Here is a 25,170-nt window from a genome sequence, read left to right on the forward strand (position 1 = left end):
TTTGCCCGAGGGTGCCGGACCCCACCGCGGGGTTCGAGAGCATCCCGGCCCCGGGCTCCGCGCCTGGCTCTCCGCACCTGTGGGGATTTCGCCTCGCACCCTGGTGGCTGGAATGGGAAAGGGCTGAGCCCGAGGCAGCCGCCGGGACGCTTCCCTCGGGGAGAGGAAAATTCCAGCCCAGAGGAGCGGCCCTGCCCCCGCTGGCCGCTGACAGCCCGCGGCCGGGGCCGAGCGGAGTCCCCAGTCCGGCCGCAGCTGGACGGACAGCCGGGTGTGTGGGGGCGGGAAGGAGGGAGGGAGGCGCTGGGATGGGAACAGGGAGTCTCTGTGTCTCCGTGCGTGCCGGAGCTGGGAAGGTTCCGCGTTTCAAGTTTCTCGCCGCGAAGTTCAGTTTTGCCTTTTTTTTTTTTTTTTTTTCGCTTGCTTCTGTGTTTTTTCCCCTACGCCCAAGGTGTGGTTCCGCGAGCGGCGGGAGCCTGGCGCAGCCGGTGACCTCCGCCGCCTCCCTGGGCAGGCGCCCAGTGTCCGCCCCGTAAACAGCGGGGAATGCCCGTGCTCGGGGGCGAGGCGGCGCCGGGGGCTGCGGAGCGGGGCCGCCCTCCTCAGCCCGCCCCGAGCAGGTGAGGCGGGGAGCCGCGGCTGTGCGGGCGGGTCTCCGGCTTGCGCCCGCCCTGCGCTCCCTTGGCCGCCGGCATGGACGGCCGCGCTCGGCCGACGGCCGCCCCGCCACCCTCCGGGTAAGCACAGCTCCAGGCGCGGGCGGGAGCGCGGCCGGTCCCGGCTCCGGAGGGACAGCCGGCGGGAACCGGGGCCGTGCGCGGGGCTGGGCGAGGTGAGGCGAGAGCCAGGGGGCAGCTCGGGTCGGGGAGGCCGGGGCCGTGCGCGTCGGCTGCGAGGTGCGGCGCTTGGGAGGCAGCCAGCGGCGAGAGGCGGCTCCCCAGCGCCGGGGGCGGGCGTGCTCCCCGTGCCCTTCCCGGGGCTCCTGCGGCGGGGGGAGGCGGAAGCCCCGGGCGGGACCGCGGGCAGATGGAGCGGCGCCGCCGTTAAACGGCTGCGGGAGCGGCCGCGGCGCCTCGACGGCACCTCCTCGGCCGGTTCTCCTGGCCGAGGCTGCGGGACCGGCCCGTCCTCGGCCGCCGCCCGCCTTGGCCGTGCCGACCGGGCAGCGGCTGCAGCGCCAGCCCCGCGCCGCGGGCAGTTCCCGCGGGGACGAGCCGCAGCCCGCCCGCCGGCGTTGCCGACCCGGTGGCCGTGCCGGACCGCGGCGCTGCCGGGACCTGCCGGGTGCGCGGCATTGCCGGGATCGGCGCCTCTGGCAAATCCTTGCAGGTCAGCACTTGCCGGTCGTAGCATCCTTCGGCGTGCGGAGTTAACTTCCAGCTCTCTGGGCGGGAGTGGTGGCGGTTTGGAAGGGCTGCGCCCTCCTCGGTGCTCTGGGAACTGCCGACGCTGGGGAAAAGAAAACAAGCAAGCAGCATCTGTTTGGAGTAGTGAAAGCACTGGCTGGTTTCTTTTTACGTGTTAGGCCCCTCTATTTTTATTTCGCTTGTAGTAGAAAATATAACATTAGGGAGTATCTTTTTTAAATCCTAAGTAAAATTACCCCAGTTATAGATCAGGAGTACCAGGATTTTTCCTTAACTAGTCAAGTACGTTTGAAAAAATTAGTTTACTCAGTGACTTCACTAGGAACTAGAGGGAATCAAAATACTGGTAAGACTGGTGAAATTCTGTGTAAATAGAATGGACAAAATATGTGGCGGATGTATTTTTTAACATGAACATTTTTGTGAAGCTTCCATTTGCAAAAATGCGTTACTTGGATTGCTGACGAGGTGGCTACAGGACAAACAGGTGCAGATGATGGCAATTTACTGTAGTGTTTGCAGCAGTAATCAAACCAGTTCGAAGTAATGGCTCTAGTGAATATGGAAGACTCATAAAGGGAAGGGTATTTATTCACTGAAGGCCTTGTTATGGTTCCACTTTTATATGTAGCAGTCGAGAAATAATATTGTTAATCAATACAGAAGGTATATTTACAGTATAGATAATTACTACATTTTTAAGACTCTGTGTACTTAAGCTGGGTTCGAAGGACTGAGTGTAGGATAATAGTGTTTTTTTCCAGGTTAGGGAGTGGCAGTATGTCTTGAAAGCAGTATGTCTTGAAAGTCTTCGGTTTTACTTGTGACCAGGCACCTAAAAACAAGCAAAAAGACACAATTAAAACTTTGGCTGTTCTGACAGTTCCTCTAGGCCTGTTGCCTGCCATAACGCTGTTTGGTATAGTGACTTTTGGCGGCTGCTGCTTGACATCTGAGTTCTTTTTATGTGACTTCAAGCATCTGCCAGCATCCACCTCTCAGTTTCAAGAAACACGTAGCTATCAGTAGTGCTCATTGCATTAGCCCTGCAGAGCGATTTTCAGGCCTTTTATTAGCTGTTCACATATAATTTGGTACTTAGAAAATCAAGTTACCATGCCTTTCTTACTATAAAAGTTCTTTATCGATAGTCTTAACTATTTCTGTAAGATGGTCTCATTTGCTCATGAAATGCTGGATATGAGGAAAAAAATGTGGATATACCAGAAAATAAGACAACTCCCAGTTTTACTGAAAATGGTCCACAGATACATTTTTGAATAGTATGCAGTTACTGTTCCCTCTCTGAGATGATAGGAAAATTTGTGCAATCTGGGAAGAATTTCAGTTGAAATAGCATTTTTCTTTAAATGTATTACCAAATGATGTAATATACTGCATTACAGCTCTTCTTAACTCATCTAGCCAGGTTGAAAGTGTTGTTAATGTGCAGCTGAGAACTGTTTACCAGGCAATGTATTCTTAAATCACCGTTTGAAGTTCCGTGGAGTAATTGCTGGTAACTCTTAACAGCTGAGAAAGTTTGTTTATGCTAACTGCTAAGAAGGTAGTGTTTTGTAAATTTTCAACCACTGGTGTTAGTTAAAGCTTGGAATTCCTATATAACTTGATCACTGGTGGCGCTTTAATACAGAATTTTGTTATCAAATATCAGATGGGGAAAAGCTTTGGAAAAGGATCCTGTCATATCTCTTTTTTTTTTTTTTTTTTGCATACAGGATTATGCTTTTCTGTTGAAAAATTGTTTATTAAAACCGGTTGAGGATAAAAATATTTGTCTGAATTCAGTGAGAAACATGCCTGTGTTATGCTCTCTGTACATTCAAGGTAAATAAGAGAAGATTCTTTTAAAAAATGCCCTCTGCTGGATTTTTTTTTTTTTTTTGGTTTTGTTTATAATATGGTGAATAGAGAGTGTGCCCAGCAACTGGCTGGAATATTTTGGAGTATGATGAATAGGAGGTGTGCCCACTAACTGGCTGGCCATGACACATAGTTTCTTCTCCTGGCAGGAGAAACTTGGCTGGACAGTTAGGCAGTTTTATAGCTCGTCTGTTCTACTGTGAGTCTGAGCAGCACTCAGGGCATAGACCTCTGCCCAAGCCAATTGCCAAAGTCTGCTCCTGTTCATCACAGAGCTGAATTTTCTTTATGCAATGATAGGAAAATGTGTGATTTAATATTTATAAATAAAAAAAGAAGTGGCTGTAGTTGGTATCCTACCTTCTGAGCACAGTTTTCCTACTGTTACTGGACAGCAATCCCATAACATGGAGCTTTTTTTACATTACAGCTACATGTCAGTAGCTGACACAGGATTTTACCATGAAGAACTGTATTATGTCTTAATAGGCTATTAGAATATTAGAGCAAATGTGAATTTTAGTAAATGCAGTATTGATATCCTTTGAAATACTAGCCTTGATATTGAGATCCACTTTTAAATAAATTGTAATATTTCTGAGAATTTAGTGTTATTTCATTTGTTCCCGTAAATCATATTTAAAGCTATATGTTTACATAAATATGTTTATTGCAGAATAACCTGCTTTACCCAAGCAAACCCCCTTTTTTTTGTATCATTTTTATTGTGTGTAACAAAAACATGCCTAGGAGATGGAGCTACTCTCCTGGGCCTGGTCGTGTGGGGAAAGGGGCCAAGCAGCTTTGATTAGCTTAGTGCCAGAAACACTTCTTGTGTGTGTCTTCAGGTTCCCCTTCACTGTTGCTTGGCATAGTGGATGTGTTTGAAAAATATAAGGAGAATAGTAGAAAAGCCTTTTTCACATGATTTGCAGGACCGTCTCAGGAAGTGAGAGATGTTTTCAGAAAACCCAAGAAGTTTACCTTTTCTCTTCCATGTAACTGAGTTTTTATCAAATCATTTCAGTCACATTACGGAGGACATCAGCTGTGGCACAGTGTTGGCAAGTGCCTAGTGTCAAGCCTGGAATACTGATTTGAGCTCTCTTCCTTCTCTTTCAAGTGTTCGTTTGAGTCAGCTCACAACATAGCCACAGGTTTGTTCAAGTATAAATGAAAGTGCTTGTGTTGCAGAGTGTGGGAAGGGACAGCAAGTGTAGCAATAGCTTCACAAGCGTTCTGTGCCCCAGCCACAGCCCCAGAGTGGGAGTGGGGATTTGGGTATATGTCTGAATTTGCTCCGTTTGGTGAAATTTACGTAAGGGTGAAATTACATTTTTCTTTTGCAGTGAGTTAGCTGTTTGCATTGCTCTGTATATTGTGTACATGTGTTTATCATTAAGTGCAAGGCCTTTTTGTGCTCGAGCTACTAAGTGGTAGCACTGTCTAGGATCAGAGGTTAGGCCATTATGGGTCTAAGAAGTAGTCCTATCTTAGGTATGCTTTGTTTCTTAGACTGAGGAGTTCAAGATAATACCTAGCATGTTCTTCTCACCCCATGACCCTGATGAAGAACAAGTAAGTGAGCAATAACAAAATGGAAAGAATTTTGAGAATTTGGGACTGTAGAGCTTGCTGGATGTTTGAAACAGGGAGTTAGCTCCTTTGTGGGTGAATGCCCATCAGGAGCCACTTGAACGCTAATCATTCCAGGGGCCATTTTGCCAGCAGAGTTCCAGATGGACATGTAACACCTCTTGAGGTGATTATGCTGTTCTTCTTAATGTATCTACCTTAAGCAAGGCAACCTCAAATAGTGGCTGTTAACTGAATGTTGTATTTAAAAGCTGTTTACTCAATCTTTGTCAAGTCTGAAGTCATAGCTGAGTGCCTATGGAATAGTTACTGGTAATGTTCCCTGTTGGAGTGTGTTGCTGTGGGAATGAGATCAAGAAAACATTAGGGGGTGGAATGTAGATACTGGGGTGAAAAAATGTGTAGGAGGGTAATGCACAAATAGAAATCAGCAGAGTTGTTTCCAAGCTTTGTTGGAGTGTGTTGGTATCCTGTGAAGAAGAAAAGTGAGAGCTAGATAGTGAGGTATCCAAAGCATTTGGGGGAAAAAGCACTTGGGACTGGAAGATGGGTTTTGGTGTTACCTTAGGGTAGGTTCTTTTCTTTCTGCAGTTACTGGATTTTTTCTTAATATACTTCAAATGGGACCACAGTGTTTACATAAACCTGAAGATCGCTCTGTTTTGAGTAGGCCCATCTGTATTGGGTGGAAGAAGAAAAGAGGGAACCAAAACCTTAGATTCCAGAGGAAACTAAAGGTCTTTATGGGACTTCTGTCATCTGACAAACAAAATAATTGAGTAGGAATATTTTAAAGTCACAAACAAATTATTTCTCCTGTAATCTGGCAACACCTAAATAGGTCTCCCTTCATAAAGTGCTGTACCTTTCTGACTGTCTTGACTGTAGTTTGGAAAAAAAATTGAGCATGCTTGTTTTTGTAGCCTGATGCTGTTCTGAGCTGCCACTGTTGTAGTTTTATGTGTACTGGGGAACAGCAGATGCCAGATTATCCAGCCACTCCTTGGAGTTGTAACAAGGTTAGCATGCTCAGCTAAATATTTATCTTTTTTCTAGAAATTACCAAGTTAGTATAATGAGTTGCTATGTTAAAGTAGTGGATACAAAGAGTGCCAGGTGTTCTCTTTTATGGCTGCTTGCAAGTTAAACCAGATTTGATTGTGCACTTTCTTTTTTTCTCACTTGGCTCTCACTTGCTTCCTCAGCAGCAGCCCTGCTACTCTAACCTAAGTTCACAGAGCTGTCTGCAGTTTGAGAAAGCTGCTCTTCAGTGTGAGTATCCCTGTGTAGAGCTCTAAAGGAGCGTTAGAGGATGACAAGAAGCCGAGACATTGGCTCCTAGGTTCCTGTGGGATCCTGTGGCTGTGCCCAGCATTAGCACAATGAAGAGGAAACTCTGTGCAGCTTGCAACAATGGAGGGCTCAGGGAGGAAAAGCATCCCTGCTGTTCTGAGCTCCAGCAGCCAATTTAAAACTTGATGCTTCACCTGAATTCTCTCCTGAGGTACGGTCCCACAGTTAAAAATGCAGCTCTTTATGAAGTAAATTTAAACACTTACTAACTGGAGTTCCGGTAGATATGATCTGACTTAAAATCTTAATATGATAGACTGATGGATATAACTGCACTGTTTTTTCATGGCTTAAGAAATGTTTTTTTATGCAGAAATGGAATACCATGTCTATTCTTACAGAATTTAGAGTTCCTGGATTTGGTTTTATTTGCCAGGAGGTTATCCAGTTCGGAAGGGGCATGTGCATTTGTTAGGTTGTTGTAAATGATCAGAGTGCCATAGGTGGTCAAAGGATGAGTCTTTAATCTGTCTATGAAATATCTCCCTTGGGAACTTGTATTAACATGTCAGCTCTGCTCCATGTCTCTGATTGTCAGGATTACTATTTTCAGTTAAAGAAAATAGAGCATATGAATATTTTTAGCTGGGCTTAAGCTTTTTTCTGTGAGAAAGCATTGGTTTTGTTGCAAGCTTTAGCTCTACAGAGGTTCTCATTGAAGAAAAAAGTTCAGCTTGGAAGCTTTCTAAGCTGTGTTTTAAAAATACTTCCTGCACATTTCTTTGATTTTCATTTTTCTTCTGGAAATAGAGCTACTTGGTTTGGAATCTTAATAATAGATAAACAAATCTCTCCTTCCCAAACAATGCAAACTGAGGCTCTATGTTAAACAAGAATTGTTGTGATTTTGAATTTTCCTCCAACAGAAAGAGACAAAAAACCTCCAGCAAGGAAAACACCATCCTATCTCAAAACAACAGCATTAGAAAATGTGTATTTTCCTTTAAAATCAAATAAATTTTCAGTCTAATATCCCTGAGTTATTAATGTATTGATTTAACTTTTTAATTTGTTTTTATGGGCCTTGGTCTTCTGTTGAGAATTAGTATTCCCTTTTGGTATTTTATTTTAATTTCAGACCTTCAGATGGGTTTTCTTCCAAAGACTGAAGCTTTTCTATTGATGAGGTTTGACAGGTAATTGTTAAATGTTGTGCAGTAGTGGGAAGAGCGTAAATGTTTTCAGCTCTGTCCTTAATACAAACTTACAATTGACAAAGTTTTCTGGAGGAACTGATTCTTCTAATTCCCAAACTCCCCGCCCCCCCCACCCCCCCCCAAATGAATTATATTTTTTTGTTTCACTCAGTTTGAATGTTTGCTTATTTTGTCCATCTGTGTCCCCTCCTTGCCCACCCCCTCGTCTACCCCTGTTCCCAGTTTGATGTGCTGGGATCTTTGCTGAATCAAGTGAGTTAAATAAGAATGTTCAAGGAAATGGGACCATCAGTAGCATTGTGTTACTATTGCCCAGAAACTTTTTGTGTGTAGGTATCAAAGTAATTTGAAGGGCATTAAGGAAGAATATGGTGTGCCAAGTTCGGTTTGTGGTTTTTTTGTCCTTCACTAGTTTGCCATTTAAGTATCATTGTATTGCTCTTGATTTTTGTGAAACTTAGCTCAGTCCTTCTGTACTGTCAAACTACACTGACAAAACATCTGGGCATAATATTGCAGGTATAGGATTGAGCTGGCTATTGTTTAACTGTTCTTGTGACAGCAATGTTGAAAGCTCTTATTATGTTGCAGGAATAATGCTTTGTCTCTGATCTACTCAATAAAAGAGGAGCCAAAGCATCTGTTAGTAACAAAGTCGAAAAAATGAACGTTTACAACTTGTTATGCTGGGTATAACCCTTTGAGGCAAAGATGGAGTACTTCTCTCTTTACTAGTAGCTATGGACTTCAACATTCTGTCCTTCTCATTAAAAATAATGTTGTGCAGAATTAAAAATGTAGCCATTCGGATTTTGAGACCATAGAAATTATTTGCATGGATGGATGGGCTTTTTACTTCTTTAGTTAGTAAGACAAACAAGGTGTGTGTTAGTTGGCAACAATAGTCTAGTAGGTGGAATTTCTGATAATTTTCAGGCATTTGTGTAAAATCAGAAATTCAACCTGTGCCGTAAATTTGGGCTTTTTTTAATTTTTGGTTTTTAAAAATAGTTTTATATGCAGAATAGTTAATTTCTTATAAATTAGGTATTATTGTATATGTTGGAAGTTGTTTTCAGGCTCCCAACTTCATTTCTGAAGAGTTACTGCTTTTTCCATTTACCCTCTGGAGTCCCCAGACATAAACTTCTCTGTATCCTCTGCTGGTCTCTGATTCATGGTCTCTTGCTTCCCCTTGCCTGCAATTTTGGTCCTCTCCTTCCACCCACATTACAAATCAGCCTCACTAATTCCATCCTTGGCACCCTCCTTGAGCTGTATTTGCCTCATTCACTTTTTAAAGTAGTCACTGCTTGGAGGAAGTTCCTTTTTGCTCAATTCTAAATGTTTGTAAGTCTACAGCTACTAGTAAAGAAAGATGTTCTTCATTTTTGCTCCCGGGGGAAAGAACTCCAGCAAGTTGAGTAGATCTTTTAGCATATTGGCTTTCTACATTATTTTAAATCTTCAGATTTAGAAAAAGCCTGGCCCTTCAGCTTGGTCTTTCCATATGTTGTGTTTTTTTTTTCCTTTTCCCCCCCTCCCCAGTATCCCATTCTGCCTGTATCTAATTCCTCTTCCCAGACTTTATATTGAAACCATAAATTCTTCTCTTTATTAATTTGCTTTTGTGTTTAAAAATAGTATATTTTATTTTACCTAGCTCAATGCATCTTATTCGCTTGTACTTATATGGGCATTGAGAATATTTTTCACTACGCTGTTGGAGGGGAGAAAGGTTTCCCAGGCCCTTTTATGTGGCATTTTAAAGTGGGGTCATTGGCTGTCTTTGCAGTTGCTGATCTCATCTGCTCACTTATCTATAGTTGAGTAATGCCTTGGACATTGCAGGACTTGAAGCTGAGGTCTTAAGGCAGGCAGTGATAACTACAGACATGAAATAGAATTTTTTTTCCTTTATTCAAGCAAGTCAGAGTTTACCTATGACTTTTATGGGCCAGTAGCAGTAATTTTATTCATGTATTACATGCTGTCCTTTCTCAGATGTCTCATGACATCTGCATGATAGATTATCAGGAATTTGTCATAGAAATGAGCTGGTGGAACTGGGTCTGACGTGTCTTTACTCCTTCAGCTTATTCATGCTTCTCTCTTGTTTCCTGATGGTTGATTGGGGTTTCTTTTTGGAGTAGGGAGAGGGCTCTGTTTTTCTGCCAAGTGATATGTGCAGAGATCAGAGGATTTCAGAGGAAATCTAGATAATTTTTGTGATTTGTTTTGATGGTTCTTTTGCAGTGCAGGACACAAAATCCTCCCCTGCCCCATCTTAGGTACTGTTGAGATATTCTCAATACACCAGGCAATGCTTGTTCACTTTTGTAGAAAAGCAACGTAAAAATGTGGAAGATAGGGAAAACCAAAGCACTTTGTAAGCACTTCTTCAGGGCTGGTTGTCAATAGTGAGGGGTATAAGAGAGAATCTGAAGAGGCTTATTTTGGAAAAGTAATAAGGATCTGACATCATTGTCTGAACTGTTGGAATCTGTCTGATTTCTAAGCATCTTTCTTTGACTGTTCTTATATTTCCACTGCCCAAACATTCTTACCAACTTTCCAGTCTTCCTCCCAAAATACACTGCTGTAATGCATCTTTATCCATAAATCTTAAGTTAATAAAGGAGGAATGCAATGAATTGTAAATGTTGGATGAAACCCTAAAAGTATACAATGACTTATTTTAGAGAAAAAAAAAAGGGGGATGTGGTACTATGATAGTTTTAGAAATATTCAAACAAATCAACTGGTTCTTGTTTTTTGGGTTTTTGGTTTTTTCCTTCTGATGGTGTTCTTTAAGATACTGCTTGTGGGCTCCAGTTATTAGGTTTTCTTCCTGCTTTTATTTGCCCCAAAATTTTCCTGAATTTTGTAGTTATAGTATGTAAAGCCTGCCAGCTAACAGGTTTACAGGATTTTTTTTTTCAAGACTTCTTGCCAGTACTTAATCCAGAATAAGATTTTATGTTAGAATTGAGACTGTTTGGAAATAATGACACGTAATACAAATGCTGAGATTTTATCCTATACTCTACAGCTCCTATAGATGGAGTCTTTGAAGTGACCTGGTACCCTGACTGAGTGGTCTTGTGCAAAGGTCTCTGTAGTGTTGGTCACTGCTCTGCCCCTCTGCATTAAGAGGCAGCTGTCCTGCAGTCTGTCTCCACTGAGAAGAACAGCTGGATATTCCTTCACATTTCCTGAGTGAAATCTGTCTATTCTCTGACTGGTTGATGCTGCCTCTTCCTCTCATGGTGGAGATGGACAGTAGGAAATGACGAGTCCAGTGAATTGTTTATTTTGTAAAAGTGTTTGTCAGGGCCACTTGTGAGGGCTTTAACAACTTAATGTAGAAACGCCCTTGCAAAATTCTACCCTAGTTTGTTGAGAAGTGTGCAATTAATTTGCCAACTTTTCCTTACTCTCAGTAAATTTTCCCTACTCTCAGTAAGGAAAAATGGTTAAATATTTAAAGAGTCCATCTGTTACCGGAAAACAAAAGCTCCAAATTTAGAAATACTTTACAATGTTTTAACTTTAATTAAAAAAAATAATTAAAGCCTCATGAGATCTAGAAAACTCTATATATACTTACTGGCCTTTCCCACATCCTGTCACATCAGATTTCACATCTCAGTCATACACTGACTGTTTCCTTGAGTCAGTTTGTGGTATCATGTGAATAAATGCTCAACATGATCGAAAGATCTCCCATCTGTCTGTAAAAGAGCTTGTGATCCCTTATCAAAGACAAAAGGGCATAGCTAAACACGGCATAGCATTGGTTGGAATTAACTCAAAAAGCTTGCTTCTGTTGATAAAATGAGATCCATCAGAAAATGTGAGTCACATTCTCAAACTGACCTAGCTGTACCACTGTTATGTACCATTATGATAACCATTTGATTAACAAATGTTTTCACTTAATATTTAAGTGATGGTGAGAAAGAAGTGACTTGGTCACTTGATCTATGAGAAAGGCTGATTGATTCAAAGATCTGACTCCAGATGTGGAAATTACTTCGTCCTCTTCTCCCCATTTTTTTTTTTTTCATTGGTTGGATTTTCATAGTCGTTGAATAATTGACAGGTTGCATACCTCTCTCCCTTATGGACTCTAGGTAGGAGGAAGTTTGTGTGTCTTGTTCTCAACTGAATAGGTTTGCTGCTGCTGTTGAGCTGATAGATTCAGTTTGTTGCAGCTTCATGTCCTCTTCAGTCAGAAGAAACCAGTGATAAGTTGCTGGTAATCAAATCATGGAAGTGTGAAGTAGTTCCATTTTCTGTTTTTAATGTTAGACAATGTTTTTGTTTCTTTGTCTGTATTCACCTTAGGCTACTGTAGTTTGTGATATTTTTCAAGTATCAGCTCTGAATTTCTGCCTTTCCAAAAAGCCTTTCAGCTTTAAGCCAACAGCATTATGCTAGTGACTTTTTATCCATGTAATAAAAATTTCTAAAATTCTGATCATTGTCATTTTACATGTGTCAAAAGAACAGTGGGATGGCTACTAGCCACAGTTTCATTCTCTGGTGTGAAGCCAGAGTTCTTTCCATGGATTTCCTCTGTTGGGTGGCATTCAGAACCCAACCCATACTTACTGGGAGACAGAAAATGTGGTACTTGAGGGAGGTGAATGGGCTTTAGGTTACTGACAGTTTTACTCAGCAGGGTGAGGGTGAACTCTGGAAAAGTTCACAGATTTGCAGCTGAGTTTTAGTGCTCCCTTGTTTATGTTTTGTTCTGCTTTATGATATGTATAGATAGCTGCTCATGAACTTTTTATCCAAATTGACTGCTCTGGATTTCCACTTGTTAACTTCAGTTTTATGACAACAAGTGAAGCATTGATCTGCTGCAGTTAAATTTGAGGAAATAATGACAAATTTTTGAGATTTTAGAAAATGAAATTGTCTGCAGCTTGTCCCTGACCTATCTCCTAACACTAAGGACAGGAGCAGACACTGGTCAAAGTGATCTGATCTACATCCTTGTCGCTTTGGATTCTTCTGCTGTACAGTGTTGGCAGGATTTTTTCCTGGTTTTTTTTTCCCCTACCACAGACTGTTTTCTGATCAGACAAATGCAGGGTTCTCTATTGCTCTTGAATCAGGGCCATTGACTTCTAAATAAGAAATTTGTTCTGTATTGGTATTAGTAATTGTCTTTTTGTTTTCTCTGAGATTGTACTGACAAGCAGTTTACCACTTGCTTGAGGATAAATAGTTAAAAAATGTGGATGTCTTATAGCTAGCAAAAATTTCCTCATTTTATAAATTTTTAGTGATTTAGTATATTCAGTAAGGAACAATTTCTTCTAAAACTTTTGAACAAATAAAGTGGTAAAGAGTTAAGCACTCTTGGTGTTTCTATTTCTAAAGTGTGACAACATGTGAATGGCATGTTCATGAGTTACTGCATGGTTACAGAGTATGAGCATTTAAATAATTCAAAATGCTATTTGGCTGGTTACTTTCATGGGTAAGAATGTGGAAAATACTGCATTTCTGACAGGATTCTGATGGTTGTGATAACACAGGATAGAGAATTATTTAATGATCCATGTTATGTCTGATCAAATGTTTTAGACATACATTCTTTTAGGCATTTTACAGAGATTTACTGTTATATTCAGGGAAAACTTCTAAATCCAGGGAGAATGTGGAGATGGTTTCAGATATCAGGAATTTCTGCGTTTTACAGGCTTTAGGAGATCTGGCAGCTTAGATATTTTTGTCCTTTCCTTTGAAATCCATGAAGTTAAGAAAATCCATTTTGTATGAATTTTCTTGGGTGGCTTTTTACATGACTTCCTAGGTGGAAGAAGTGTGTTGCTGTATTTAGTTAACATTTATAAACTTAAGTCACATTGTGTCAAAGTTGGCAGTAAACGTGTATGTGCTCTGTGGGTCAGGTAGGTACCATGTAAGAATTTTCATAAGGAAAAAACCAGGAAGATAAAATGCTGCTAAGTTGAAGGGTGCTGTTTCTGATAATGACAAGGCACTCAGTTATGGGGACTCCGATAAATAAAGCCTGTAGACAAAGTGCCCAGCTGTACTTTAAGATGAAAACAGGATGTTGGTTGTATTGCTGCAGGACTGCTGTATAAATCAAAGGATATGCTGTTATTGCTGTTTAAGGAAGCTGTACTCCCTTAGAGTGGGTCTGTGTATAAAAGAATGGTAATTGCTGTGCTTATCAAGGACTGGCAGTTCTCCTTTTCCAATTGTGACCTGGTGAATCCACCTCAAGCTCATGACTTAAAGCCTTGCCAGTTATTTTAATCTCCTATTCAGTAGGACAAACAGAATGGGGTTATTTTTATCTCTTTATGATTGCTTAGAACAAGTAGAAAACCCCTTTTCTATATTTAAGTGAAAGGTGATTTTACTGAGGAGGATGTGAAATATTTCCCCAGTGCCTGTTAAACCCTGTTGGTTCAAGCTGTGTCCAGTTAGTTGTGGCATCTGGAAATGGCCAGGTGGCTTTGTCCCTGTGCCAGTGTCCTTGCTGGTGTGTTTTTTTTTTTTTTTTTTGCATTCACTTGTAGCCTCTTTAATTTTTTTTTTATAGCCTAAGCCATTTTTAGTTTGTTCTCATATTCTCTTTTAAAGGACTGCTTTGCCCTGTTTGTACTGTTCTAATGTTCATTAATGCCAGCTAGAATGGTGTTGCCTTTTTTTTTTTTAATAAATAGTTTTTATCCTTCTAAGCACTACATCCACATATACTTTCTCTCCTCAGGAAGAAGTTATGCCCAAATACTTTTCTGCTTTTGATTTCCACCAGGTTTTTTGTTTTTTTTTTTTTTTTTTGTTTTTTTTTTTTTTTTTGTCTTCGGGGACATCATAGAATTATTTGGTGTGGAAGCAACCTTTGGAGATCACCTATTCTAACCCCCATGGTAGAGCTGTAGTGCACTGTACAATGGCCTAGATAGTTATTTAGGAAATATGAGTAAGCTTTTCTTAGGCAGAAGTAGCTGAATCTGGAACAACAAAAAGTACCTGGATAAAAGTTGAATTGGTATTCCTGTAATATGCATATGTTTTTATAGAATTTTTTTTGGCTAGGTCCTCAAAGCCAGAACTATTTTGGTAGTTTGATTAGTAGAGTGTTGTCATCCTCCTAGCATTTGTATTCAAGTGCAGAGTTAGCCTTGCTGCAGTGAGAATCCTGACCATGAACCAGATGGGAAACCATACTGCTGATGGAAGCAGAGGAACAGAGAAAGAGAGGGAAAAGACATTGGTGAGCCAGGTGTGCAGTACTGTAAGGGAAAGCAGATATAATCCTCTCCTCAAAGAATATTCACACAGCACAAACTTAATATGGTTTTAATATCAATTGTGCTTTGTACTGAAACATAAATTCATCTTTCAGATGTGTAGTTTTCATGAAATTTGATGCTCATAATGACTATTTCATTATTTACCATCACTTATCTACATTTCACTGAAGTTCTGTAAGGGAAGGATATTGCAGGAACTTTGTAGGCAGCTGTGTTTAGGTTCTTGAGATACTTAATGGTATTGCATTTTCATAATTCCTGATTCCTTATGGTACCCACTTCTCAGTATTTTTTAATCAAAAATGTTGATAAAATAATTTCATATTTAAAACTAGGATTTGACTGTATTCCAGTAACAAGTAATGAATGTGTTTTTGAAGTAAAGCCTCTCTAATATACTTGTTTCTGCTTTTTCACAGGGGAGGAAGAAATCTCAAAATCTTAAATGTGCTTCATTTCTTTACTGCTTGTAAAGGAATTAATCAGGTGTGAAGTCTCTTTTTGAAACACAAGGAGTTTCTGTAGTACAGATCAAGTTATGTTGGGTGTACTTGGGAGGATACATTATTACTACAGAGTTAAAAAACTTCTGTGAAGGGGAGCCTTTTCTGGGGCCAGCAACTGATTTTTGAAGACATATTTGTCAGTTATCAGATGTCCTAGTGTCTGTAGCAGCAGTTTATTAAATAAGGGTAATGTATTAGGGTTGAACAGTGATTTTGGAAAATGCACATAATATCTAAATAGTCATGCTCTCTGGTAATTAAAATTTAAATTCTAGCTGTTCATATAAATGTGTGGTTCTTTCACAGGCCAGAAGCATGGTTATCAGGAGACATGCTGTGGAATTACCCTGGTGTGACCTTGCAACTGATGGATTTGAAAAGCATTAAGCATTATTTGAACTGGTTCAGTACTCTGAAGGCCTCTTAATTGTACTGCCAGTGTTCTTTTTCTTAAAACTTGTAATGAAGGAAAACTTGTAATGAAGGAGGTTGTATTCTGGAGTGCTTGTCTCAGTTATGCACTCACACAGGCAGCTCTCACTCTGCTCTCGTATTGTACCTTAAAATAATTCCAATTGTTTGCTTGTTTGGTTTATTTTAATTTTGAGCAAATGCTGTGACTTTTCATCCACAAAGCAAATAGCTGTTGCTTTCGATTAGTAACTTAAACCTTGGCAAGTACGTAAATTCCTCAGCAGGGCATTGGTTTTGAAGAGCTGCTTATGTTCCGGGGAAAACTTTTGAACAGATTGTTTCAGAACATGTGATTTTTATTTTTTTAAAACTTTTTTCCTGCTTCTGTGCTACATTATCTGCACTGATTTACTCCTTTCCTCCAGGAAACACATTTGCATTAAAGATCCGGTCTTCTGTTTATTTAGTTTCTGCTCCTTATTGCTTCCATGGGGTCCTCTTTGACCTTACAATTAAAAGAAAAATAACTGATATCCTGGGCATTAAATCAAGAAGAAATTAAGTACAAGCAGCCGATACATTCTGGTGGATTCTTTCACTGATCAGACATCTCTTTGGACACGCTAAGATACTCAGGAGTAAAAATAAAGAAAATTATTTAAAAAAACACTTAAGGAAAATGTTTTTCATGAAACCTCTGATGCTTCACTTAAGGCTTTAAACTACAAGGGATATCACCAGTTCCTATTATTAAATGTTGGCTTTGTCATCAGAAAATACCAGTATTTTCTAGAAGGTACTCTAACCTGGCCTGAATCCATTCTTACTGAACTGAGCTCTTTTGACTGACTTTTAAGTAGAATAGTAGCATTGCACCATAACATTTCATAGTCCCAGCTGATACACCCAGACTTCTGTTTTAATTTGGTCAGCAGATGTAAGGACTCCTGCTGCAGTTAGTGCAATACTGAAATAACAGTAAGTATAAGAGATCATTCAGTTTGCTTTTAAGCTTAATGGTATACAGCAAATCCAGTGAAATAACAGTGAGAGTTCTCCTTCGTTGGTTTATTTAAATTGTATTATGTTACTATAATTTTGTTGGAAATAAGCAAGACTGATGAGAGATACAGCTGTCATATCAAAGAATTGAAAGGGTTGACCACAGTGTTGTCTGCTTAATGTCACTTTAAATGTCTAGGCTTCTTAATTTAGTCTCATTTGAACATAACAGTATCATGTTTGGAAACACAGGATGTCAAGAAAGGAAACAGATGATTTACATCCCTTAAGCTTCCATAAGTGGCAGTTTCAGATTTTAATTTGACAATAAAATATTGGGATTTTTCAAAAAGAGCTACGTGATAAAAGAAGGTGGGGTACCAAGGCCTACAACTGGGTGCCTAGGCAACTAGGCTTGTATGTACTTTTGCCTTTCGTCTTTTTATTACAAAAAAAAAAAAAAAAAAAAAAAAAAGAATATGAACAGGAGTGGCCAACCTGAAAAGGCATTTTCATCCCTCCAGTGAAGAAGATAAGAAGCTGGCAGTGTTAGTTTATGGCTGGACTTCATGATCTTAAGGGTCTTCAACCTAAATTTTTCCATGTTACTGTTCCTTCACACAGTCACTTAGGTTCATCACTTAACATCAATTGTGATAAAGTTATGCAGTCATGTAATTGTAAAAAGATAGAGAGAAATGATAGTGTGGTCTAGCTCTATAATTTTTTTCTTGAAATTTTCTTAGAAGTTTTTGATATTGTTACTATTCTTTGCTTTTGACAGTCACCTGATATCCTTGTTAGCCAACTTTGACACCAGAAAGCTAATGGTATAGAATATTTTTAAAGCTCTTGGGTCATATTTGCAGTCTGAAGAAGTGTTTCACACAGTCGACAGTGTTACTGTGGCAGAGGTATCCCCCATTCAACCCTATTTCACATTGGCAAGTATGCAGAAGATGGAATTATGGGAATATAAATGATGGTGAGCTTGAGAAACGATGTGACCTTATGCACAGAAATAGTGTGCTGGTGTGAAGAGTTTTATGAACATCCATGTTTTAGCCAGATGTTCTGTTTAGCAAAGAGACTCAGCTGGGCTGCTGGTGAGTGTTTAGGAGGTGTGGTCTCGTGATCATCATTAGGAGTGGGGCCCAGTGGGGTTGGGTAGCCACTGGCTGCTCCTTAGATCACGAGCATGGTGAGAGGCTGGTGGACCTTATGAAGAGGCATCCAGCATCACTCAGTTTCCTCTGCCTTTACCTACTGTAACTCCTAATTTGACAGGTGAATTCTGGTATCTCTTAGCAGCAACTCACACCTTGTTTGAGGCTCTTTACATAAATGAAGTGACAAAGAAAGCTGTATCCTGTTTTTGTGCTCCCTGTCAATATGTCTGAGTCAATACTAGACCAGCTTTGTCCAAAAAACTTTATTTGTGGCTGTCCCAGAACTTTCAATACAGAACCACTTACGTATTATGGTAGTGGCAGTAACATGATTACATCAGTTTTCCATCCATCTTCACTCCTGTCCTACTGAAATTGCTAGTCTTCATGACTTCTGAGCATAAACTGGGACAGGGACAAGATTGTCCAAGTGTGATGGGACTTCTGCATTACAGGTTTCGGACTCCTCCTGGGATGATTATGATGATAAGAGTCAACTGTCTTAAGTTTTTAAGTTGGCAGAATTTGTACTCATAAGATCATTTAATTGAACAGTACAAAACTGCCTTTCAGTGTGTGTTTAGCTTATGCTGTAATGCATGCCCATACAGCCATACAGACAGATATTTTTGTCTCTTCTGGATTTTATTTTATTTTATTTTTTTTTTTGGATCATGCAATACTTGGTTGTTCATTTAAAAGAAAATATTTTTGTTCTAAAAACAAATGACACACACACAGCTGTGTGGCCAAGTGACCCAGAGAATATGAGTTCCCATGATCTGTGTGTATGTGCAAGTGATGGGGACCAGAGCTTGTTCTTTGTCCAGTAGTTCAGTTGTCCCTGGCCTCAAGGGAACACGCAGCCATGCTCCTCATCCTGTTAACTTTCCATGGGAGTATAAGAATGTGCCTTGTAGAGCTGGTTGTGTCCGGGGTTTTGCTTTGCTTTTTGAAATTTCTTATGTCTGAATTCTTGTGAGTTGTGCAGAAATTTGGACTAAATATTGATTGGAGAAGAGTGTTAAATTGTGTGGTACTGCAGTTTTTAGGAACTGAACAGACATGTTTTGCATTGACAAGAGCTGTGCAGCCATTTATTTTTGTCCTTTATGTTCTTGAACAAATACTTCTGTACAATGATATTTGAAAAATGAAGGGAAGTATTTAGTCATCTGCATAAGTAAATAACTTTGAAGAAGTTCTCAGATAACCAAGATGTGAAAACATAGATTATATTTGTTTGGGTTTTTTGTTCCATGTTGGGTGAGACAGGACTAGGATTAGTAGAATCCTTTCTTTGGTATTTGATTTTATGAGTCAAAATTCGGCTATTTGATTTTTTTTTCTTTTATTTTGTGGGATTTTACGTGTGTGTGATCTCTTATCTACAGTCTCTATGAAAACTCTCTTGTAGTATATCAGACACCAAGTGCTGTTCCAGTTACTAATGTCCAACTAGGAAAGCTTAATGCATTGGCTAATTTCTGCTGTCCACAAACATTATTCTAAAGCTGTGAAAAATATGTACAAATTAACTATAAGCACTAATGTTTCTTAAATATGGAAATTAAAAAGCAGAAGAAAACATAATTCAAACAAAAGTCATGCTGGTTACTTCCATATGTCTTCTTAGACACAGCTTCCTCAAAGTCCATACTTCAAGGGATATGGCCTTGGTGGACAATGTACTTACTTCCCAAATTTGTCCACTTTCCTTTAGCTTTCTATTAATAATGTTAACCCAGGACACAGAGGTGTCAATAGAGGGGCACAGAGTCGTCTATTGGAAGCATATTAGATTCCACCCAGTGTGTCTATTTTTTGCTAAAATGGTTACTTTATTTGGAATTGATGGAGTTCTCTTCCATTAGTTGCATTCAGCACATGACCCTGCAGTGTTATATGTAAACAGTATCATAGTTGATGTTGAACTGATGAACTGAGAAGTTCTTGTATAAAGTGTTGGAAGTAGACTTACTTGGCGTCCACTCACCAACAATTCAATAAAGCCCTTGCTCTTCCATTACAAGCAGAGGAAATAATAACAGAGAAATCTTGATATTAGTAAGAATTTTCCTTTGAGTTTTCTGGTTGGTTAGCTGGTGTTTTATTTTGTTTTGTTTTTGAGAGGGAGGTGCCTTAATTGCTTTTCCACTAAATACATGATTTTTAAGCAATATTGACAGCAGGCACTGATGTTTAGGTACCAAACTTAATTTATTTTTTCCAGGTCACTAACTTTTTAATTTAGTCTTTGTCAGGCAGAAACCCTTTATTAGCAAGCAGAGTGCTTTATTATGAGTCTGCAAAGTAGACAAATATGTGCTCAAATCAAATTTATATAGCTTTGGCAATCAATACTATTACATAATCATCTGCCTTATCTAAGGTGATGGCTATATTGGGCTATTTCTTTGCCCATGTATTAATGTTATGCTATCTAATAACGAAATAATCTCCCTATTATTTTAAAAATAATATTAGTTTTTTAATTATTTAAAAGGATATTAATTTAATAGTTCCCTATTAGTTTTAAAAATACAGGGAGCAATCTTCTAGCAGAAAGAACGGCTTATACTTACTTGGCTGTTGGAATAATTGCCAGTCTACTCTTGAACTTCTGTCTGAGGGGAAAAATTAAAACTTTCTATGTTTTAGAATTCTTGCTCTCTGGAATAAGACAAATGATAGCAGATGAATTAGTGTTCTAATTTATATTATGCTGCAACCAAACTAAAATACAACTTTCTCTTTATTTGTTACTGATCATACTTTCAAACTGAAAACTTAAATTGATCTAGGACTTCAGCAACTAAAATAGTTGTGCATGATCATGTAGTGATCCAGAATCTACTAAAATATCAAATTTATACCTTGAAGGGACTTTTTGTTTTTTTAAAGTAGAAAATAACTGGCAATCCTGGATGACCTCCAACTCTCCTTTGAAAATTGGTTAGTTCACTAAATGGACAGGAATAGCACTTTTTGGCAAATGTTTCTGCTTTAACTCAAATGGCAGGGATTTGAAATTTGGGAGAGAAGAAGCCAAAGCAGATTAAATAGACTTCTAAGTTTAGCTTTGAAATACTGTTGTAGCAAGTCATCTAGTGTGGATGAAACTAAGTATGATTCTTTTATATATGAGAAGGAAAGTGTTTTAAAGCATATGATAGTTTTGAATGCTGTGTTAAATTTTTTCAATAGACTTTTTTTAAAGTTAAAACTGTCCTTCCTTTCAGAGAAAGAGAGATCTGTTTGAGATTTTGTCATCTCAGCATTGATAAAAAGTCATGGTATGAAGAAAATTTTTTAGCTTTTGTATGAAAATGCACATGCTTTGGGAAGACTTTTTTCTTCAATTGCTTCAGAATGAGCTGACAAACCCAAAATAGGTATCAGTTCCTAGCCTGTCTTTACAATAACATTCTTGTGTTAATACTCTTAAATAGCATTTTATGAATTGATAAAATACCCTGACAATTCTAAAGTAGGTGCCTCTTTTATGATGTGATTTATATGCTAAGGATATTGGTTGCTGGAAAATACATTTGAAGAAAAAACTACTGAACTACTCTTTTGTTTTATACAGATGGGATTAGATATGCTCTGATTTGTCTGGAAAAAAATAAACAGCCAAATAGTTTCAAAATACAGCCTACTTGCAGTGCCACCCTGTGGCTTTCTTTTCTCATGGCTTCTATTAACGCAACCAGTTTCTGTTGCCTCATCCACACCGAGAAAGTTACCCATGAACTTAGAAAATGTCTGGGCTCCTAGCTGCAGACCTGGTCTAACCAGGGTAGTGCCGTACATTTTTTGCCTGTCTTTAACATTATTTGTCCTTGCTGAAACCTGCTTAGAGGAAGAGCCAGAAAGAGAATTTCTAAGCAATACCAGTTCATTCACCTACTGCATCAAATCACTAAGCAGTGCCTGGTTTGGTCATTGAAAAGGAAAGATCACACTGGAGCTGGAAAGCAAAATGTGCCACTTTCCAGCAATGGCTTGAAGGACTATGGTAATTGGTCTCATCACTCCCAGCAATGTTACATATGCAAGTATTTTATTTCCAGGTAGTCAGTTTTCTAGGCAGATGGTTTAACTTTAAAATTAGATAGTCTAGGTAGACACAACACTGCTTATGGAGGTGGTTGATTTTATTTTGTATTCAAGACGTCTGCATTTTTGTTGACTTAAACTGAAGGATGTCAGAGAGACTTTGTTTTTAAAAGCAGTGTTATGCTTTGAAGTAGTGGTGCTTCACCTTGCACCATTTTAGAGTTGCTCAGATCTTGGTGGGATAAGTTTAAGACTGGTTTTCATATATAGGAAGTAACATAATGTGGAAGGTATTTCCAAGCAAGCACAGAAGCAGCAACTTTTCAGCACTGCACCTGCTCGGCATATCTTGGAGAGGAAAAGCTTTCCTTTCTCACAACCAGCTTAGGTTTAGTAACATCTCTGAATGAAGGGCCAGGTTTTACCTGTCTGTATGTTACTGTCATTCTGGCAGGGAGCAGCAGAAGAGCCCCTGCTGCCCAGGTGGGAGCAGTGACATCCCTGTTCTGGGTGGCCTCAGCAGCATTCCCTGTGCTTAGGCCACAGTCACCACCTCTGGCTCGCCACTCCCTAGGCCCTAGCATACTTGAGTCAGTGCTCTGAGAGTTTTTATTGTAGTACTTTGAACAGGCTCTCAGTATTTTCTTGCTGCAGGAGTATTTATTTGAGCGAAGGCCCTTCCCACGCGCGGGGCTGATGGCGCTGCCCGGGTTTCGCTGCCTGCCCCAGCGCCGCGCACGCCGTCAGGAGGCAGGGCCACTGACTAAGGGGACAGATCAAGTCTGGGCTAGCAAAGCCTCAGCATGCCTCACTGAGACACCTCTGGGCTTCAGCCTCCTCACTGAAGGAGAGCTTTGTGGTTTTCAGCAATACAACCGAAAAATGTGAGGGCGCGGTAAGTGTCAGTCTGTATACTTAATGTGTCTAGGCTTTTCTGATAAGCAGGTGCTTACATTTACATTAGTCTCCTAATTACAAAATTTATACTTGGTCTTTCTTGGAAAGTGGATGCTTCTTTTTCCAAATTAACATATTTTTTGTGTAACTTGCAGGTAGAGCAGTATGAGTGTGGTATCTGAGTTCTTGCAGAATCTTAAAACCAGCTGTGGAAATATCTGCTGCCATAGTACATACTTGCAGTTGTACTGTTTGTTGGAAAGTTTTGTAGTGAAAGTTGAGAGAGATAAAAATGCGGTTTTCTTCTTCCAGTATTGTCAGGATGATTCCATTCTTTGTCACACAGGCTTGTGCTTTTTTATTTATTAGTTTTATTATAAATTAAATATCTAAGCAAAATGATGAACACAAAACTGAGAAAGAAAGAGAGAAAATTTTTTGTCAAACAGTTTTGGGTGCTATAATACTTGCAGTTAAATACACCTTTTGGTAAGTCTGGATTTCCACGTAGGAACAGCCAAAAGTAGTAGTAGATGTGAGGGACAGGGACAGAGAGATTTCTGATTACTTATCTTTATTTTGGAAGCTTGTTTGGTCTTTCTGCTGCACATCAGGCGTCTGAAGTAGGGAGGGTGTGTAAACTGAAGTGTATACAATTTAAAGTGATTATTGCGGAAGTTCTTCGGGCTGCTATAAATTGCAATGGAATGGACAAGTTAATTGTACTATAGATTTTGGGGGTTGTTTTTAAAATGACTCAAGGATAAGTCATGGACATTTCTGATTACTCCTTCTTAAAACAGAAGACAGACTATGGAAATGTACTCGTAAATGTACGTTCTTTTGTATCACAGGTCCTGACTTGAGTCCTTCCTCTATTAGAATTTTGCCTGGCACAATGTTTCCTTCAATACCATAGATCACAAAAGGGCTGTAATTGCATCTTAAGAAAATGTATTTCAAAACCTGTATAGTGTACATCAATTGTCATTAGTCTTCAGCATTTTGAATAAAAGTCTGTTAGGGTCTCTGGTGGCTTTTCACTGGGAAAGAAAATCACTTCTCGTTGTTGAGAAAGTGAAATTCATGACTGTGCTGTAAGCCCTGCCATATCCTTTTGGTAGGTACTTTTGGTTTTGTCTTTCTTTAAAATAAAATTTAGAAAACTGTCACAAAAGCTCACCTCTGAAACTTTCTGTCTCTAGGAACCTTTGTGAAAAGACACACTTTCATTGTACATACAGCCAACAAGATGAGAGGAAAACAGCAAAAAACCCAAGGGAAAAAAAAAAATTTGATACATGCTGTTCCTCGAGTTCTGGGATATGCTGTCTCTAAGTTGGACTGTTTGATGTTTTATAGGAAAAAATATTGCCAGAAATAGTCACTTACTGTAATTGTTTTTCTTTCTGTTGAGGACTTGCAATGTTTACAGGGCTACAGTGAAACACTGAGTCATAAAAACTTGGTAAATTGTATTCTTAAGTTTGAAACTAGATAATGCAGATAAAGCAGACCAAATGTTCTGTGACTGTAACCATAATAATGTAATGTTTTTCTAGCAGCACATCAAGACAAGACTTCTAGAAACATTTGTGAACTTGCTATGGTATAAGAGGCCTATTACTGCATGAGTAAATATATTCCTTTTTCTATCTCTTTCTTCTTTTTGTTTACATTTGGGAGATTTTTCAGTGTTTATAGTCCAGAAAATAGAAGTGTTTGAATATTTGTATCAACTCCTCTTTAAATCTTTTCTGAGCAGGTAGAAAATAGACTTTTTTCAAGTAGATGGTCCAGTTATGTGAAAGGCATGGTGCAATTATGTGAAGACAATTAAGGACTTGGAATTTTTCAGTATACAAAATTTTTTTAAGCATTTCTGTGCCATTACACAGAGCAGACAGTCTGCAGAGGCAGTATGGCACTGTGGGATGGGCTGAATGCCCCATACAATGAGGAAAGGTTATGGAGCAGATTATCTGGAGTGATACTGTGTGGCATGTACAGGACAACCAGGGGATCTGTCCCAGCCAGGATGGTTTTGGTAAAGGTGTATTCTGATTGACCAACATATTGTACTCCTGTGACAAGGTCTAGTGGATGTTGCTTACCTGTGCCTTAGTAAAGCTTCTGATACCATTGCCCACAGCATTCTACTGAAGAATCTGTGGTTGCTCATGGCTTGGATGAGCATACTGTGTGCTGGGTCAAAACCACATGTAATGGAGCCTGAATGCACTTGCAGTTCTGAATATTAATCTAGAACTAGGATTTGAAGGAGAGAAAACCAAATTTAAGCCTTTAAATTTTTTTTTGGTACAAGTAACATTTTCATCATGCTGACCTGTTATATTTGATCTTCTTTGAGATCTTCTGAGCTGTTTTTTACTGGTACCATATAATCTCTGCTTTATCTAGAATAAAGTCTGTATTTTGGAAGGCATATTTCC

At 39.5% G+C, this 25,170-nt stretch overlaps 1 protein-coding gene across 1 annotated transcript in view; it reads left to right on the forward strand.

Moving 5' to 3' along the window:
- The first annotated feature begins 455 nt into the window (after nucleotides 1-455).
- The window catches only part of COBLL1 (cordon-bleu WH2 repeat protein like 1), a 78,814-nt gene continuing 54,099 nt past the window's right edge, over nucleotides 456-25,170 (forward strand). Inside the window, exon 1 of the mRNA XM_066322877.1 lies at nucleotides 456-737. Within this exon, the coding sequence (XP_066178974.1) occupies nucleotides 694-737 (44 nt within the window). The 5' untranslated portion in view covers nucleotides 456-693. The remainder of the gene's footprint in view (nucleotides 738-25,170) is intronic.

This window comes from Sylvia atricapilla, chromosome 7 (genome assembly GCF_009819655.1).
Source record: "Sylvia atricapilla isolate bSylAtr1 chromosome 7, bSylAtr1.pri, whole genome shotgun sequence".
NCBI lineage: Eukaryota > Metazoa > Chordata > Aves > Passeriformes > Sylviidae > Sylvia > Sylvia atricapilla.